This window comes from Xenopus laevis, chromosome 1L, assembly GCF_017654675.1.
Source record: "Xenopus laevis strain J_2021 chromosome 1L, Xenopus_laevis_v10.1, whole genome shotgun sequence".
Classification (NCBI taxonomy): Eukaryota; Metazoa; Chordata; class Amphibia; order Anura; family Pipidae; genus Xenopus; species Xenopus laevis.
The window spans coordinates 122,904,665-122,925,431 of record NC_054371.1 but is presented as its reverse complement, the minus strand read 5'-3'; the positions used below and the strand labels follow the sequence as shown (position 1 = coordinate 122,925,431).

The window sequence follows — 20,767 nt, the reverse complement described above, 5'->3', positions numbered from 1 at the left end:
TAATGTGCCCAAAACTGAGCAATTACCTTAAATATACTGTACACCCCTATTTCTTTCTCCAGTGAAGAAAATGGTTAGAATTTAAGTCTTAGGAAACATTTGTAAAGGTTGCAGTCTTTGAAGACAATGAGACAGAGCAGTTTTTTGGCCTTTGACCTAGCTGTTTGGAGAGCTACAGTACTTAACCCATGAAACTATTAGCTGGTTACAATGTGCATTAACAATTGTCTAGAAGTTCTGTTCTTCAGAGCTATGTCATAAGTGTGCAGTAAAGTGCAGAAAGAAATTATAGAGCAATCTTGAGCAAGAAATTTATTTTCTGAACTAGTGAACTAATTTGCAGAAGTGCTATTAATTCAGCTACTGTTAGCACGGGTGGTAGCTTCACGTATAGCAACAGATGCAAACAACCTTGGGCAGAAAAGAAAATTTAATAGATTGTAAGGATTACATTAGACTTCTACTTCATAAAAGCAATAATTGCTTCAATTAGAATATATTATAAATTAACTGCTTTATTCTAGGTTATATGATCCATGTTTTTGTTCCAAACCTAACTCCCCTGTCCTTTATATCACAGGTCTGAATGAACAGAAAGAAGACAAGGAAATGGACAGCCTGACATCATTTGCAACTCATTTGGATGTTAATGATGATATTAATAAGCCTGAACAGCAAGAATTTACTGATATATTCAGCAACCATCCAACGATGGACCCAATGGGCAATGGACAGCTGGAAAGCTACTACAGGGCAATGCTTGGTGTAAACCAAATTTCTCCTATTGATGTACAAGATCTTCCACAGGCTGTCACTGTTCCTGGCATGGAAGGTAATTCTTTGCAAAGCACCACAAGTTCCAAACAAAAAAGTATTTGGAGACACCCAGGAAATATGAGCAAGAATGCTTTTGTTGACAAGAAATCACCAAATGGCAGTTATGGCAGAACTGCTGAAATGACTGTTAATATTCCATCCAAAACTGAGATTCTGCCAACACCAGAAAACATTGACAGTTTCTCAGGAGATTCAAAGGAGAGAGATGAGAATAATTTGTTTCTTTTAAATTCCCCGGCATTACCAAAGCCTTCTGTTGTAACAAAGATCTCTGATGACTTTTATTTCCCAACTGTAGACCATTCCAACACTGAAGCAAAATCCATTTTGAGGGACAGAACGATTAAGTTGGATGAGAATGAGGAGCAATATCCTAGTTTCCAAGAAAGACAAGGCAAAGAAAGGACCTTCTCTGCTAAGCTGGCATCCACTTTCAAAAAAATAATGGCTCAATTAGAAACAAAGGAGGTTATCTCGAAGGAGCTTAATGTCTCAGATGCAAGTATTTCTGACAGTGCCTTTAGGAAACATGAACCTGCCATGCTAAACACAGTGCATCCACCTGATGATGACAGCTATTCCCCAGAGGAAAAAGTGAAAACAGCAGAAATGACAACTCAGTATTTGATCAACATGACTAGTATACAGAATACTGAGTTAGAAGGGTGGAGAATGGACAAAGCTTTGTCAAAGCCATCATTTCCATTTACTACAGACATGGCAATGAACTCGGATAACCTACAGAAACCTACACACAGTACAGAGAGAGTGGAACTTATTATGACCACTGAAAACCCTAGAAACAAGAATGTTACCTCTTTCAATCTTCCAAAGCATCAAACTTCTGTCAGTGCGTTACAGCTCAGTCCAGGCGATGGTCAGAATTATTCAGAATTTAGGAATCAGACAAAACCAATCTCGCCACAAGATTCCAATAAAACTGTTGCCGCTGATGAGTATTTGGTAGAACTAGTAGACAAGACACGTAGGTTGAGTACAGCTGCAGAGAACAAAATTAAGCTTGCACAGCAAACTAGCAACTCATTTCCAACACCCAATTTAATTACTGCGAGCACCAGCTTTGAAGAAGATGCTTTTGGAACATCATTATCTTCTACAATTGTTCAGCCAAATACAGCACCAACAGAATCTGCCTTTGATGGGTTGGCATCAGTACTTAATAATAATTACGGTGAGCAAGCCTCCCCTCCAACTGTAACGTTTGGATATGAAACAGGCTACAATGGGCATGTTTCCATCTCACCATCTCAGAAAGAGGAGCAATCCACCTTAGATTCAGTAATAGAATACCCAGTAAACACAGAAACATCTGAAATAGAAGAGGAAGCAGTTCATGAAAAAGACCTGGGAAGTGGATTAGATGAAGATAGTTCCCTATGGATGATTGAAGATCACACAAGCACGCAAGGTAATTCTAGTCTTTGTAGAACATGAGAGGTGAACATCAATCTGCTGAGTGTTCAATCTTCTCGCTGTTTTGTTCTGATAATATTACTCAGTACAAAAGCACAAAAGACAGGGAATGAGTACTCAGTAAATATTGCAAAGTTATACATTTTGTCCCTGCCAATTTTAACACTGATTGTCATTTATTACCCTTCTCCATTACAAGGGCAATAAACATAGGCGCCCTTAACGGGTATTAAAGGCGACAGCCTAGCAAAGCAGGGAACAGCAGTAAGTATTCATTTGGGTTCATCCGCTGGAAAATAAAATGATAATAATTAGAGTTATGATTTTCTGGGACCATTGCTTTTCACGGTGTGATTAAAATTCCATACGAATGAGAATTTAAAATGGCAAAGATATATGAAACTGTTGCATGCATCCCAAGAAAGTATTTGCTTTCAAATGAACAAAATGGTTAACAATCAGAGGCTTCGCAAAATCTTCCATACATCTAAGTGACCGTGGCAGTCTTGTTTCTATGGTAACTGTGCATATTCATTGCCCTCTGCCAATGCAAGAAGGGAAAATATTTCAGCAGTATTCTGTTAATGAGGCCCAGCGAGCCCATTCAGGGCCTGCCATAGATTTAATAAGGGTTTTTGTTTAGTAATTCCATATCTAATACTTCATTTTCATCAAGAGACTTTACACCTTCTCATGCCCATAACACCATGGTATTCAGAAAAGAGTGATCTCAAGTTTAAAGCTACTAGTCTAGCTAACACTCCCGTTTGTTACACATTTGGTGTAAAACATATGTTCTGTGTGTGTTTTAGTCTGTCTCACATGAATGCTGTTCATTATAAGCTCACTTTGCTTTCACAACAGACTTCTCGTTTATGTCCTGCTAATAAGAACAGGAATCTAACTGGTGGGCTTTCAAATCTCTCTTATTCATTCCAGTTGTTGGTTCAGTTTTGTGGCCATACACACCATGCCTTATGTATCAGTAATGTTAAAGACAGAGACACACGCTGCTATTTCGGAATTTATTAGCCGCCCAGCGACAAATAGCATATTTTTTGGGGCGACTAATCTCCCCGAACTGCCTTCCTGCCGGCTAGAATGTAAATCTCCAGCAGGATGGCACTCAGAAGTCACCCGAGATGGCCTCACAAGGAAACTTTGGAAAGCTAAAGCGATCCGAATGCCATCCTGTCAGCGATTTACATTCTAGCCGGCTGGAAGGCAGTTCGGGGAGATTAGTCACACGAAGAAGAAGCAATTTGTCGCTGGGTGACTAATCTCCCAAAATAGCAGTGTGTGTCTCTGCCCTAACAGGGTAGAAACTTGTTTGTGTAAGCAGAAAAATGGACCGACAGTAGGTATAAAAAGATCATCAAACAATCTGTATCAGAATTTGTGTTTTAGAGGCCTATTTATCATACAGTGTAAAATGATTCGCGCAAAAATAAAAACGCCCAAAAGCCACATTTGATGCCATTATATTACACAACTTAGCATCTTGCTTAGTCTGTAAAAGTTCATGAGAAAACTAAAGTATTAAGTATGTTCTAAGATGGATAAATTATGTATTTTCCCATTGCATTCTCCAGTAGCTGCTTACTTTTTCTCTGGATTTATATACAGAGGTAGGTGGTTGCCAAACCTCAATACACAGCTTGAAAAATACACCAGTTTTTACGCACTGATGTCTGGTGACGTGTGGTGTATTTGGTCACTGTTTTTTACCCAGTATGATAAACAAGGCCTAGTGTCTTGTTATTTTTTTAGGGTGTAGAGAACTACCATTTCTTGTTGTAGTTGCTATGCAGTGTATTCTTTAGGATTTAAAGAAACTGCATTAGAATATTTTTGAATGGGAAGGGTCTTCCTCCAATAAAGTAAAAGGGCATGTCAGATGTTACCTCAACAGTTCTTGCAGCAATAACACAGGGGTTCATTTCTTTTGTAGGAGTTTTCTTCCGTTAAATCATTTCCCTGCATAAGCTGCTCCCTATTTAAACTGTAAACAGATTGTGTAGCAACATGTGATGTTTATGGCCCTGCAAGGATAGATTGCACTGTACTGCTGTAAAGGAAACCATATAACCAACTTTAGGAAAAGATTGATTGTTATTTCAACCTGAGTGATCTGGTACTTTTGGGAGATACTTCTAATATTATTCCTTTGAATGGGGTTCCCATGGATTGGTAGGTAATGGCAAAGTACTAACTAGGCATTTGTCTGCATTTGTTTCTTTGTGTGCATACTATTTCCATAAGTTACCACAAAAAAACCCATTGTAATGCCCTGCCAAATTCACTGTAGGGTTCATATACTGATGGGACAGGGTTCAAAAAAGAGGTGAAAACTGCAATGTTTGCATACGTTGCACCCTGTCTACTTGTCATCGGCAGCAAGAGCTTTAAATATGCAGCTGTTTAGGATGTCTGGCTCAACAACATTTGTTGTTTGTTTGTTTCTTTGGGTGCCAGTGGCGGAACTACCGGGGGAGCAGGGGGGTGCGAGCGGGCCAGGGCCACTGAGAAATGCGGGCTAATGCGGCGGTACGGAGGGGGGGGGCCCGGCTGCGCATCACGCACCAGGGCCCGCCCCCCTCAATGAACGCTACTGTTGGCTGCAATATGCTGAACCTATTATTCATTATCAAATGGAGCTTGGTTTTTTGCTGGAGATTAAGGGGCAGATTTATCAATGGTCAACTTTTTCAAGGGTAGTTTTCAGTCAAAAGCTAATTTTCTTGTAAAAAAAAAAAAAACTAAAATTTTTCAGGTTTTTGTAAAAAAATTTTTTCGAGATTTATTGTACCCCAATGCTGGAAATAGCTTGAATCTGAAAATACTCCAACTAAAACCTGTCAAGGTCATGTAGAAGTCAATGGCAGAGGTCCCATTTGAAGATGTTAATAACCTTCATGAACTTTGGAGTGGGTTTTGCTTGAAAACTTGATTCATTCAAGCGATTAATATTTTTTTCCTGTGGAAAACTCGATTAATTTGAGTTTTTGGGTTTTTAACCCCAAATTCACTGATTCCAGTTTTTCCCAATCGAGTTTTTACTTAAATTAGAAAACATGCAAGTTGTGACTTAGGGGCCGATTCATGAAGCTCGAGTGAAGGATTCGAATTAAAAAAACTTCGAATTTCGAAGTGTTTTTTGGGCTACTTCAACCTAAAAATCGTTCGACTATTCGACCATTCGATAGTCGAAGTACTGCCTCTTTAAAAAAAACTTCGACCCCCTACTTCGGCAGCTAAAAGCTACCGAAGTCAATGTTAGCCTATGGGGAAGGTCCCCATAGGCTTGCCTAAGTTTTTTTGATTGAAGGATATTCCTTCGATCGTTGGATTGAAATCCTTCGAATCGTTCGATTCGAAGGATTTAATCGTTCGATCGAAGGAATAATCCTTCGATCGTAGGATTTGCGCTAAATCCTTCGACTTCGATATTCGAAGTCGAAGGATTTTAGTTCCTAGTCGAATATCGAGGGTTAATTAACCCTCGATATTCGACCCTTCATACATCTGCCCCTTAATTTGAGGTATAAAAAACCTCACAAACCTTGGAAAGAACTTTGATAAATGGTTTATTGTTATTTAATTGCCCCCCTCTATTTTTTTTTTAAAGTTGTTTTTATTAAAGATTTTCGTAAGCATGTCATACATCAATGGATCAGAAAAGTCCCAGTATCAGTCAACATAGTGAAGGAAATATGCATGCCATATAGGATATGATACATTTAGAGAAAGAGAAAATAAACAGAAACATAAAACAAAGCTAGCATAACATTATATTTTCACGGTTTCATATTACATATATATCAGTATTCCGAGATTGGACACAGATTCCCAGATCCAAAGAGACAGGTTAGGTCTATTTACCTGAAGTAAGACGACAGAAGCCTATTAGTACGGTGAGTCCTGGGGGGTGAACTTGTGGATGGTCTGGTTCCTTGAAGTGAGTTTTGGATGTAGTCATTTGTTTCTTGAAGCAAAGAATTACCTTTCAAGATTTCCATGTCATACCATGGAGTATTTATGAAGGTGTGAGTGGTTAAAAATCGAAGTGGCGAGGGAAGACTATTGATGTATGTGATCCAAGTGGAAAAAAAATTTTCCGCTTGCAAATCTTTTCTCGTCGAGGCTTCTAGCCAGTCCATATGAAAGATATGGTGCAGTTTCTGTTTCATAAGTGTGGTTGATGGGATTTCCGTAGACAGCCATTGGTGTAAGATTGTTTTCCCAAACGCTGCTGCCAACCGAGCTGCCAAATGTTTCTCCCCTTTATTTAAAGTCGGTATTGCTGAGTGATGCTAAATAGGGCCCATTCTATTGTTGGTTGGATTGGTTTATTTGTCATTTGCATCCAATAGGAGATTACCTCCAGCCAAAAAGTTTGTATTTGAGGGCATGACCACAGCATGTGGAGAAGACCCGCTTTAAGGGCTGTGCATCGAGTGCATTTATCTGAGGGAAGAGTCCCAATCTTATATCGTTTTTCAGGAGTGAGGTATGAGTTATGAAGAATTTGTAGTGTCATTTCCTGGTATCTGCTGGTCGATAACATCTGAGTGGTGCGCGTAAATGCTTTTAAAATTTCTATGATAGGGATTTGCGGTGTAATAGTCGTCCATTTAAATAAATTCGATTCTTCGGAGTCTAGGTTTATGTTTGTTCGTATTATATGATATAATTGTGCAGTAGACCGTACAGTCGATTTGTCTTTCCAAAGGTCATCTATCGGGTTATTAATAGTCGCGTGTTTTATGTTATGGACTGTGGTTCTCGCAAAGTGAAGCATTTGCATGCTGAGGAAAACGTGTGAATGTGTGAATGGGAATTTCTGTTTTAATTCCTGTAAAGATAGCAGGTCTTGAGTTTGGTTGGCCCCCTCTATTTTATCGACCAGCAAGCTTCAGATATTGGCTGTTCAAGCTTCTTTCTGAGGTTCAACATTTTTTGGGGTTCCACTTAGCCCAAGCCAAGTTTACAAATATATAAAACATGGTAGCTCTTCAATAGTTCCATTTATATTCAAGACAGTAAAACAGGGTGCCACTTTAATTGGCCTAGCCCTAGCAACTGGGTCCCCATCCACTGCTTTGAATCCCAACTGCAGCCCCACACTTTACACTTTTTTCCTTTCTTCTCCAGACTCCCATTCTCCACCCATTTGTGTATCTTTCTCTCTCGCTCCAGAATTCCATTTATCACTGTCTGAGTCACAAATAGAGCATTCACGCCACACGGCAGCCCCCACTTCTTGCGCTCCTTTGTTCCCGATAAAAAAGAAGAAGAAGACAAATAACCCTTTAACTCCCTTTACACTTTATTCCATCTATTCTTAAAGAGACCTTTGAACCTTTCTTTTCACCTGGGGAAGGGGCAGGGGGCTGTCACAGATTATTTGCTGAGCTCCAGTTGATCCCACAAGGTTCAGAAATGACTGTGCCGCTGTCAGCTTTACAAAGCTGCAAGGAACATCTGTGATAGAATGCATTACAGAAAGCTTTATTGAGAATCCTGCTAACAGATCTAATGTCTTAAATGTATTGATTATAGAGGGCTTCTAAGGGGAGTGTGAAATGTGTTTTCTCGGCTCAGGGTGGCAAAGAGACATTTTTGGTGCTGGCTTTTCTGCAGCCACTCTTTTCTTTCAGTTTAAAAAAAACACATGCAAATGTATTTGTTTGTTTGTTTTGAGAGGACAATTTAGCTTGTGCAGCTCCACTAATTAAATTTCAGCACTGCTTTCAGAGAAGTAAAACCTTCTGTTTTCTTGTGGCTCTGTAACTCTAGAGCAACCAGAACATCAATAGTTGCTTCAAGTATTGCCAAAAGCTGGCTATAACCTGGCAGATTAGGGCAAGTCAACCCTAACATAATTCTAAGCAACTTTGCAATATACATACATACCTCCCAACTGTCCCTTTTTCGGAGGGACAGTCCCTCTTTTGACAGCTCAACCCGCAGTCCCTCATTTGTACTGGAAAGTCCCTCTTTTCTCTGCACTGAACAGCCAGAAAAAGAAACAAAGTTTCTCACTTAATTGGCTTTTAGCAGAAAGCCCAGAACAGCTCACAGGTGCAAATAAGATACTTTGTAACAATTTTGAGACACAAAAACACAGTTTAGATAAGGAGAAATATTTTCAAACTTTCATAACCTGCCAAATTGTGTAAAACAAACATGGTAATTAGGGGGTATGGCCACAGAAAGGGGAGTGGCCAAAAAAATTGCTGCGCTATGTGTGGGGAAAAAAATTGTTGTCCCTCTTTTTACTTCCAAAATGTTGGGAGGTATGTACATACATTACAACTTTTCTATGGTTTTAAATGTATTTGTATATGTATTGCTATTGAAAGCAGTGTTTGTCTGCCCCTTTCTATTCTCTGCCCTGGTGGCTCAGACTGTTGAAATGTAAGACAATTCAAAACAGACCTGTCTTTGCTGGGGAACTAAGACTTTGGCAACATTGTTTAAAAAGTAATAACCAGGAGGAGGCAAATACTGCTTTTAAAAGCAATTGTTTTTACAAAAAAACTTTATAAGCACTGAGCATTTTTAATGCATGTGTAGGGACCCTGAGATTTGGGTTAAATTATGCAGGCAGTTCCCCTTTAGTATTTGGACACCTAAGGGTCCTTTAGTTAACTCAGGCAACTATGTTCCTTGCTGGGTCCACATTAGTTCATGGAGTTTGTCCACTAGATGGCACTGTTTGTCAATATAAAGGGGTTTAGCACCATGCGGTCTGGGTCTGTCCTGGGACTTTGCCTCACTGAGAGGTACTACAGGTCCAGGTCTGCCGGTAAAGCTAGTTAAGTGTGAGATAGTGATAGTAATACAGTAATAGTCACTCTAGGAGTGAAAGTGAGCACAGGGTAGCTAGAGAGCAGATGTGGCTCCACCGAGGAGAAATAGTGGGGTTAGGACCCCGTGGTATTTGAACCACTAGAGCAGGGACTAAAGTGGGTGAGTTGAGGACCAGATAGGGTACCAAGACCCAAGACCCCAGGCTGAATACAGTGGGTGAGGTAAGGACCAAGTCCGGTGCCAAGATACAAGACCCCAGGCTGAGAACCTCAGGTTTTAGTGCTCAACCAGAGGGATAGTGCCCAGTGAGAGTGGTAACTATTCCCAAAGTCTATTGTTGCTGTAACTTTAAGGCATATTGAGTATTAGCACGTCTGCTGTACCTTGTACCCCCTGGAGGGAATATTGCTGTTTGAAGCTATTCTTTGATTGCTGTGAACATCAAAGTGCTTGTGAACTACTACCTTGCCACTGTTCTCTGTAAATAAACAAGTTATAGTTTACTGCAAAGAAACTGTCTGGCTGAATATCCTGCTGCATTGATCTACACCAGGTACCAGGAGTTGCACGGGTACACTACAAGCAGTTTTAAAGCCTGGTCACACACAGCCTTAATACACAGCAAAAGTACACTCAAGGGTTTGCTACACATGTATAGTGTAATGTTGCTTAGAATTATGTTTTCTTTTATTTGCCAAATTATTATTTTGGGGTTGACTTGCCCTTTAAGCTGCTGATTTGGCTCAGTCAGGCCAAGTCAGCAGTTTTATCTGCCCGAGATATCTATCAGGCATGTCTGAAAATCACATCGGACAAAGACTGCATTGGTATGTTGATAAGGTTTCCCCCAGATGATAAGGAGAAAGATCCACTAGTTTGACAAAATCTTAATGTGCATTATTATGTGGATTACTTTAATGTGTGTGTCGCTCCTTCGCTTCATCGTCTCTTTATGCACTCGTTGAGAATGGTGCATTGGCAGATGGTATTTTCAAACATAACTGTGGTCTGATAGAATTGCAGTATGTGCTTTAAACCACCCTGGCCTACATGCCTAGATGATTAAATAGTATAGTTAAAATCAGCCACACTGAAGACAAAAATCTGCATATGTATGTCCAGCTTCAAACTACATGACTGCCAGCTGCAATTGTCTCACTGGTACTGTGCCAATGCAGTAGAGACCTCAAAATAGCACCATTTGAATGATGACCCATTTTTTTGATCAATGCATATATTTGAGAACTGCAGATCAGCAGATGTTTTAAACCATTCATGATGCATCAGGTATTTAACATTATTGTGATGTTTGTCAAGGCTGCTGTGCCAATGCTGGTATTAACAAAATAGTTAATTTATTAAAGGAGGGATTGCTGATGGAACGTAAAGGAACAGTAACATCAAAAAATTAGTGTTTAAAAGGGATGACAATATGATGTACTGTTACCCTGCACTGGTAAAACGGATGTGTTTGCTTCACAAACACAACTATATTTTATATAAACAAGCTGCTGTGTAGCCATGGGGGCAGCCATTCAAGCACAGGATACGCAGTAGATAACAGATAAGTGTAGAAGAATCCCATTATATATATATATATGTGTATATAACTCTATATATATTTAACTCGAATTTGGTTACTGTCTCTTTTAATAGCAATGAACCCTTGGCAAATCCAGGGCCCTGAGTCCCTTTTGCGTATGAAAAGTACTAGGAACTGGGATTTACAGCGCAGTGCCTCCACCTCGGACCTAAATACCCCACTACATTGTGTGTGTGACGTCAGCATATCGTGCATATGACGTCACACACAAGGACTTTGCAAACGTTCCGGAAACCAGCCCAGCAACCTACCCCTCAACCCACTGGCTCTTTCACCAAATTTCCAATGGATTTCCAATGGATTTCCAATGGAAATCCGTGGAAAGGCTGGGCATTTTTTTTTTTATTTCAAAAAAATAATTTTAAGCACCCGAGGGCCGCCATCCGAAACCTGCACAGGCCCTCGGGTGCCTTAACATAAATACGGCCCTGTCCATACCGGGTGGATACCTGCCCCAAGGTACCTTTTCCTTTAAAAGTAGTAGCCATTCCCATGTGGCAGGTACACGAGCAAGACCTGTCCTCACCCTGGGGAAACACACAGTGGCCAAAATATCCACAGGCAGGAGATAGAAACTGGCTCTCCCTAATGCTCAAATACATTCTCAAGCAGAGCAAAATGCAGCCTTTCCTTTTCCTTCTTCCTGGAAACTCTTTTCAAGCAGCACTGTCACTCTCCACAGATCTGGATCTTTCTGGCTGCTGCAACAGGGATCTGTTATCTGCTATGTATCCTGTGCCTTTTCTCCTTTTCCAGCTTTGAATGGCTGCCCCCATGGCTACACAGCAGCTGATGAATGGAAACCTTGCAGGAAAGACTGGGAAAAATCTGCAAAGAGAGCAATATTTATTGATGCTTTTTCAATGTCAAATTGCATTTGCCAGTAGTAACCAATTAGCAATAGGATTTTTCTACTACAAGTTAAAGCAAAGACATTGTTGTTTGCTTCTATCAACTGCCCCTATGATTATATATTAGCCATAGTGAGTATGAAAAAAAGAAAAAAAAATTGCAGCAGCAGTGGTCTATATATATATATATATATATATATATATATATATATATATATATATATATATATATATATATATATATATATATATATATATATATATACAGTATCTATAGATATATATATATAGATATATATATATACCAAAACGTTTTTCAAGGATGATCATCGAAACGTTGCAAGCAGATACTATGTAACAATAAAATTAAATTTTTTCATTAAAGGGAGTGCTGGTTTGGAAACTATTGGTGTATGCAAAATTACCATGCACCCCTCTCTTTTCTGTATTGCCTTGGAGTGCGGATACTCATTGGAGAATTATATATATATATATATATATATATATATATATATATATATATATATACACACACATATATATATATATATATATATATATATATATATATAGTGAATAAAGTACCCCCTCTTGTAAAATATAAGGATATTATAAGTCACCGAGGAGTTTCATGACCATATAAAAACACGAGGCCGAAGGCCGAGTGTTTTTATACAGGTCATTGAACTCCGAGGTAACTTCTAATATCCTCATATTTTACAACTGGGGGTACTTTATTTATTATAATACACAAGTTTCAATGAGTCATGTGACAGAAATTACATCAGAACTCACCGTTTATAACTGATGACATCAGAACTCACCGTTTATAAGGATATAATTTACAGGATATTCATGGCTTTTGTGCATTATATATATATATATTGCTAATGCTAGACCTTGTAAACATTATCAGATTCTGTAATAAGAAAGCCCCACAGAGCATTCACTCAGGATCTATGTGGCTGGGGTGGCTCTAGCACAGTAATAAACTAAAGGAGATTAAGCTGGTGCATCATTGATTGTAGACAAAAGAAATGGCTACTCGTTATCAGTAGATAATGATGACAGTTGTATAAATAATTAAGTATTCATTGCAAACATATATCTTGTTTAATATTATACATTCATTACTTGGAAGTACAGCTACTGCATTATTTAAGCACTTTAATCTCCCTGTGACATCCTCTACTCATTCAGCACCATTAATAAAGGAATCATATCTGCTTTATCAAAGTGGTTCGGAAAATCATAAAATAATAAATGACTAAAGAAAAGAAATAGATACATGATTCACGCTGTGCCTCTATTGTTCCTGTTTGCTATAGGAGAAAATATCTCATGAACTAGCCCAAGTCTTCACCAACAGTAAGCGTTGTGACACTGGCATAATTAGAGAGGAAGCAGACCCTGCAGTTGCAGGGGTGCCCATGAGTGCAAGGGGCCCAGCAAGACCCTAATTAATGAGCAATTTCAGTATATCTTACAATATATATATATATATATATATATATATATATATATATACATGTATATATACTGTATCTATTGTAGAATATACCTCCCAACATTTGAAAAATAGAAAGAGGGACAAAAAGATTTGCTGCTCATTGCGCAACAAAATGTTTGACCACGCCCATTTTATGGCCACACCTCCACATCAATTTTATTTAAAATTTGGCAGGATATGGAAAGTTTGATCATATTTCTGGAGGTTTTATGATTAGGTTTTATGTGTTTTTACAGTTTTGCTAATGAAGATGAATTGCCCTCTAATAGCTCATTAAAATAAGGTAAATAATACAATTATTTCATTGTTCTAAACCTGTGTATAAGGGCAATGACACATGGGACACATTGTTGCCCTCAATAAATCTTTGCTATTGCAGGTGAGTGTCCACCCTCTGTATTATACAGTGTGCATACCCAATGGCTACATTTGACTTGGCAAGTGAAGTGGGCACTAATGCTTCTAGCAATAGTGCATGCTGTGCTTATATTGTAGTAGAGCCAAATTCAGCATGTGCTGGCAATTTTGCTGAAATTCTGGCAAAGCACTGGATTGTGGATTAAAAATATGATAATTTGCATCCAACTTCTGCACATTGCACATTGTAATTGGTTTGTAAATGACACAATGGGGGAAATTCACAAAAGTGGAGATAGCCCATTTTGGAGTAAAAGTGGTGGTAAACTAGAGTAAAATGCTTTCTCCATATTCACAAACAGAAATCTATCTAAATTTTGACTCAACTGCCCAGGGTCGAGCTGGGGGCCCCGGGGCCCCCCGGGATTCCAGTCCAGGGCCCCCCTACAGGCCCCCCATCCCGATACTGCTACGCGCCATGCGCTGTGCTACGTGCCGTCAAAAATCCTTTTTTTAAAAAAAACAAGCATCGGGAGAAGGGGTCTGGCCCGGTGGGGGCCCATGAGGGTCGGAGCGCACTGGGTTTTTTCCCGACTTGCTCTGCTTTGGTTCTCCCGATCTTCACTTCACACCTCTTGTAGGTGCACCATTGGGGAATTATTATCATATTAATAGGGATTAGCATCTCATAGTCAGGGCAAATTCACAAAAGTGGAGATAGAGGTTTGTGAATTTGTTGGGAAATCCGACACTTTTATCTCCACTTTTATTTTGTCTCAATATCACCACTTTTGTGAATTCCACCCAATAAGTCACAATAAGACTTTTTGGCAAGAGTTGCAGGAGTGGCCAAAAGGCTAGTACAGCTATGGGATCTGTTATGCAGAAACCCATTATACAAAAACCTCAGAAATACAGGAAGGCCATCTCTCATAGACTCTATTTTGATCAAATAATTTTATTTGTTGTCAGTGATGGGCGAATTTATGTGGTGAATTTGCGCGATTCGCCCCCAGCGAATAAATTCGCAAAACGCCCGCGAAAATTCGCGTCAAAAACGGGCGCCGGCGTCAAAAACGGGCGCCGGCGTGAAAAAAACGGGTGCCGGTGTCAAAAACGAGACGCCAGCGCCGTTTCGCAAATTTTTCGCCGTTTCGCGAAATTCGCTAATTTTTCTGCGCAAATTCGCCCATCACTATTTGTTGTAAATGATTTCCTTTTTTCTGTAATAATAAAACAGTACCTTGTACTTGATACCCTCTAAGATGTTTTTAGTCCTAATATAAAACAATTATATTGGGTTTAATTAATGTTTGTTAGATTTTCTAGCAGACTAAGGGTAAGGGCACACCTGACGATTTGGGGAGATTTCGTCGCCAGGCATCTAAATCTCCCTGAATCGCCAGGTGTGCCCTTACCCTTAAGGTATGGTAATCCAATAAGGTGACCCTTATCTGGAAAACACCAGGTCCCAAGCATACTGAATAACAGGTCCCATACCTGTACTCACAACTGGTGGCCTGCATAACATTTATACACCACAAGTGATTTCCTCATCTGGCCTAAGACAAAATATATGAGACTTTTAAATAACCTCTAGGTGATATTGACATTTTTTTAATGGTGCTGCTGGTATAGAGTTAAAGCTCTCAAGTTACAAAGAATATGTTTAGGTAAACAAAAATGAAAGAGTTTAAAAGCAAAAGTCTACTAAAAATGTCAGTGTGGGTTCCAGGCAGTATAGTATCTGTTCCTCCATAACATATCTACTGACCTATTACAGCCCTCTGATTTTCTGAGACAGTTGATGTAGCACACCAACTCTGTAACTGATGACAGATGTATGGGAGTAAAGCAACATATTTAAAGTTAATGGAATGGAACAGTTCAAATTCTGTGCTGAGAGAAATCATGCTTAAAGAGATACTGACACCTGAAATTAAACTTTTTTTTACATCTATTATAATATTGGCTTTGCAAGCTACTTCTAACTTTGCCATAAATTATTTGCATGATGCTTTTACATTACCTGTCTGATCCCCCATGTTCCTGTATGAGGGGGCTGCCATATTTGTGCAGCAGGAGTCCGTTAGCATTAGAAACTGTAACTAACAGGCTGAGATGGGACAGTCAGGTTGGCAAAGTCAGAGTGTCAGAGAGTCAGGCTTAGGAACTTCAACTAACAATTATATACAAAAACAAACCTCTCAGCAAAAAATGATCAACATGACCTATAGGTACATTTAATGTACATTCATATGCTAAAATTAATTTTTTAGTGTCAGTATCACTTTAAAGAAAGATTCTTCCAAGCAAGATTTCTTGCTGACTCAACCAGGAAGACATGACTGGGAACAATAATAGCAATTTACTCTTACTACAATAGCATGCTTAGCAAAGTAAGGCTAGTGGTGTATATACAGCCACCCAGGGTATTAGTAGCACACTATGCCTGCCGCCAAAATTGTGTATGTGGCCTATTGGGAGGATACTTTGGAAGTAATTTCACATGTACACCTGGCCTCTGCTCCAGGAACAGCAAACTCCAGTATCCTAGTGAAATTGCAGAAAGTGGATTATCCCCTTGGGGAGCCTTTTGATGTCACTGAATGCTCACTTTGCATGTGTACAGTGTGATAAGAGCCCGTGGGAGAGGGTCCGGAACTGGGTAACACCTGGGAAATCTGGTGGAGTTGAGAGGTATGCCATAGAGAGGCTCTAAAGTCTAGCATGAAGGCTAGCTAAGGCAGAATTTGGGGGGAAAATATTTTTGCTCTCCTAGCTAGTCATGGAAACCCAGCTTGAAGGTCAGTTATGGTGAGATTTGAAGTGAAGAGCTATGAGCTATTTTAGGTATTCTTGGTAGTAGTTATAATAAATATCTCATATGTATTCGTGTAACTCTAGCATTCTAATGAGCTAATTTGGGCCAAAACAAATGATGAACCCAAAAGGTGGACATGAATGAAAAAAGTGTGAAAATCACTGCCCTAGATCTTTCATTATGACGGTACTTAGTCTAATAAATATGCACCAAGAAATAATATATACTGAGGCACCTAAGTCCTATGTACTCACTCCTGTTGTCGCGATCGGCACCCTAAACTCAGAACTAATGTCAGGCTCCCAATTACGGCCCACTCTTCTGCCTATAGTAACCGCCGTTGGCTTCGGGAGGGGCACTCAGCTACTAAAATGCCGCCAGGTCTTCACTTGAGAGGAGCAAGACGAGAGTTCTGAGAGCAAAGAGGCCAGATCGTAGTGGATAGCAGGGTAAGAATATACACTTGCATACTGGAAAATAGATAGGCGGACAGGATAACTCATGGTCCAGGCAGAGACCAAGTAAGGTCAGACAGGCAAGGTCAAACAGGCAATGGTCAATCCAGACAGAGTACACGCAAAGTCAGGCAGGCAAAATGTCAATTCCAGGCAGATAATACAAAAATAACGCACCCAGGTACTAAGTAGTATAGACCAATAATGGTCTTTGGAGTGCAGCTAGCGACAGGTTCAACTAAATCACTTTTCCCGCCATCATCCCGCGTCCGATGTTCAACTGTTCGTGCGCACAAGAAGACTGTGTGTGTCCCCACGATGTCAATGGCAGGCGTCCCTGTCGCTGCCACCCTAGACCACCAGGATGTACCTCCCAACATTCTGGAAACGGAAAGAGGGACTAAAAAAATTTGCAATTTTTTTTTGACCATGCGCCGTTTGTGGCCACACCCCCTAATGACCATGCCCATTTTCCAGGTTATGTAAGTTTGAACACATTTCTGTAGTTTTTATGTTTCATTACAGTTTACTAATGAAGGTGAATTGCCCTTTAAGCTGTGAGTCTAACTTCTCCCAAGGGACAAAACTGTTACAAATGTATCTTAAGTATCTATTCTGGGCTCTCTGCCAAGAGCCAATTAAGTTAGAAACTTTGTATCTTTTTTGGCTGTTCAGTGCAGAGAAATAGAGACTTTTCTGTACAAACGCAGGACTGTGGGTTGAGCTGTCAAAAGAGGGAGTGTCCCGCTCAAAACAAGTCAGTTGGGAGGTATGCACCTTACACCTGTTATGTTTGGCCTCAGCAGTAAATATGGTTCCATTGACAAGTATAGATTGACTTCCCAATAAAAGAATGGTATTAAATTGTTAAGGAAAAGAAATATTACATAGCTGGTCACACACACCTTCTTTTTGTATCCTTTTCAGAAATAATTGAACACTCGACAAAGAATAAAATATCCTTAATATCCCAAATGCTCATTGATTTACTGACTGAGAATGATATTGTTTTAAGAAAAGCAGGGGAAAATTGGTCTTCTTTTATGAAGTCTGTCACATCAAAGGAACTAATGTATAACTTACAGAGTTATAAACGTTTTAACTCTGAGGGTTGGAGAGATCAACAATTTAGGCTTATACATCTTGGATATATCTATGAAAAAGTTTCCAACTCTAACAGTTTCAGTTTGTCCAAAATGAGAAATGAGCAGAGAAAATTTAGATGTTATTTGTATGTTTAGGTTCATTCCTACTTTCTATGTATTGTAATAATATTTTACTGCTATACAAAAAAGTACTGTACGATCTGTGATTTCGTTTTTGTTGAACAACAGGCTTGTTTAATGTAACCTAATAAAAATGAATTTGAAATATGGTTCTTATCCAATTGCCATTATGTAACCCTGTTTGCAGGGTAGTCTGAACAATTCTTGCTGTGTTTCACTATGTGTTCTGACCATTGTCCACAAATGTCCTAAAATGACTACTGTTCTTTTCAAATGATTAACTTCACAGCTGTCTGGCAAGAGCATATGTCTATCACTCACATATCCCACAAGGAAATGTTTCCTATTCTTTATCACCTTATTCCTGTCATGAGTGGCATTGTCAAATTGACTGCATTTCTGGAGCTAGTGAGTTTTGCTTACTAGTCATTCTGTGCAATAGAATTGCACAGACTTATAAACCTTTTTATTCGTTTCTCATACCCCAATACTGTCATGCCATGTACTGACCTCCACTCACATAAATCCCTACAGTACCCTACAGTACCTTCAGCTCCTGGTTTGCCACCCTACTTTTTGGGACCATTTTTGTAAATTATCTGGAAGGGCTTTTTGAATTTCATTTGTTAAGAGTCTTGTGCTTGTATTAGTATTTCAAATGAATGTTCCTTACAGACTCCAATTTGTTCACAGGTGAACCTCAGCCTTGCTCGCATAACCCATGCTTGCACATGGGAACTTGCCAGTCCAATGGCAGCACATATAGCTGTATCTGCCACAAAGGCTATTCTGGGGAGAACTGTGAAATTGGTAAGCGTATAGCGTGCAATCTTTTAAAATATTGATTATTTGAAATGAATTGTACTGAGAAGATTGAGCTTTGAGAATACAGAATATAAAGTACCTTTATGAGGTTATGTATGAGAAAATTCTTGAACCCAAAATGTAACAAATCCCAAAAGAACCCCCATATGTAACAACCCCAACAGCCCAACCACACAACATCACCGCCATTTCCCTAGACTTAACTGTGGCCACATAATTCCTTCCAAACTGAAGAGCTGTGAAGTTCTGTTGATGACCATGGACATGTTTTTACCATTCCTAGCTTGGTGTCAGTTATCAGGAAGCAAGCCATTGAATGTGCCCCAGTGCACATGCTCTCGGTCACCAATCAATACCATCCAAGCTGGAAAATGGAATAGAAGTAACACAATCAAATATTGCAGCCATCAACCAGGGGCACAGTAAAGTTAGGCAAAAGTTAGGAACAGTGATGTAACTAGATGTTAATGGACCCCACATCAAATTCAATTAAGGGCCCCAAAATATTGATAAATTGGCATATTCTACCAAGATATATTAAAATTGATCATTAATTAGGGCCTCACTGGGCCCCTACACTCCTGGGCCCCCCTGCAACCGCAGGGTTTTCTTGTTCTGTAGTTACATCCCTGGATAGAAATGAGTCTGCTGTGCCTGTGCACTATTATGGGGGTTTAGTTGCTCTGTAACTAGCAGTGATCGTCAGTAATAGTAGGAATCACTGGAGGGATTTACAGAGAACAATAAGCAGAATTATGACCATTCTATGAGTCCTATGAAGCATTTTTTTTCACAAATCTACCATTTAGGTGACTTTAATGCAATGACATGTTCGTGGTCCCTCTGCCTCCCCAATGTTCTATAAAAACTGCATAATTAATCAGGCAATGGATACATGCACAGATGTGCACATGCATTCTACTGACGGATGCTAACTGTGTATAAAATAATATGCTACACTCGGATGCTAACTGTGTATAAAATAATATGCTACACTGATTCCAAGGCTCAGTTATATTTAGTCACACCTAATGGATAGCATTTTTTTTTATAACTAAAAGCTGTTACCTTTACAGAGATATATTACCATACGCTTATTAACAAGTTATCCTATTAAATCTGCCTGTTTTTCTTATAATAGATATTGATGAATGTCTGTCCAACCCCTGCCAGAATGGAGGTACCTGTATTGATGAAATCAACTCTTTCTTGTGTTTGTGTCTGCCAAGCTATGGAGGAAGCACATGTGGGAAAGGTAAGATAGCTTATAGAAAGAATGCACAGAAAGTGTAAAAGGAGCAGTCAATGTATGTCCCATATGGAAATGTACACATGGACACACTCCCAGAGACAGGCAAAATGCATTCATGCACTGTTAAATAGCCTCTAAAATAGGGAGCATTATTTCCTATGGAACCTTACACACACACACACACACAGAGCCAAGCAAATATGTAATACTAATTAAATGCAACTAGATCAGTTTAATGCATTAATAGTCTAAATTTTATTTTCATGTGCATGGCAAAAAATAGGGGAAAAGAAAATGAGTTATAATTTGTTGGAGTCATTCAGAAAGGGTTAGGCACAGGATTACTAGGGGCTGCCCCATCTGCAAAACATTTGCACATTGTCCTTTCCAGCACTGCAAGGCATAGAGCACATCCCTTTCAAACACACATCCTGTACTGAATGCCTAATATACGCCTCTTTTGCTTAAATTTCATTTGAACAAGGTTTAAAGTGCAAAAAAAAAACTTGGTTCTTTGTGTCTGTACCCCCAGACCTTATATATATATATTTATATATATATATATATATATATATATATATATATATATATATATATATATATATATACATTTGTGATTTAGGCATATGAATTAAAGGGGTTATTCAACTTCAAGTTTACTTTTAGTTTGCTGTAGAGTGAGGGAGACTTTTCTGGTTGCTTGATGGCATACATCTAACTGTGGAGAAAATGAGGGATGCGGGCATGTGGTCTAATCTGAATAAAGTAGCATCATAG

At 39.2% G+C, this 20,767-nt stretch overlaps 1 protein-coding gene across 1 annotated transcript in view; it reads left to right on the top strand.

The window, feature by feature from the left end:
- Positions 1-20,767, top strand: part of LOC108713422 (aggrecan core protein) — a 103,434-nt gene that overhangs the window by 67,147 nt on the left and 15,520 nt on the right. The window contains exons 8-10 of the mRNA XM_018256919.2: positions 581-2,266; positions 18,607-18,723; positions 19,880-19,993. Of these exons, the coding sequence (XP_018112408.1) occupies positions 581-2,266; positions 18,607-18,723; positions 19,880-19,993 (1,917 nt within the window). The remainder of the gene's footprint in view (positions 1-580; positions 2,267-18,606; positions 18,724-19,879; positions 19,994-20,767) is intronic.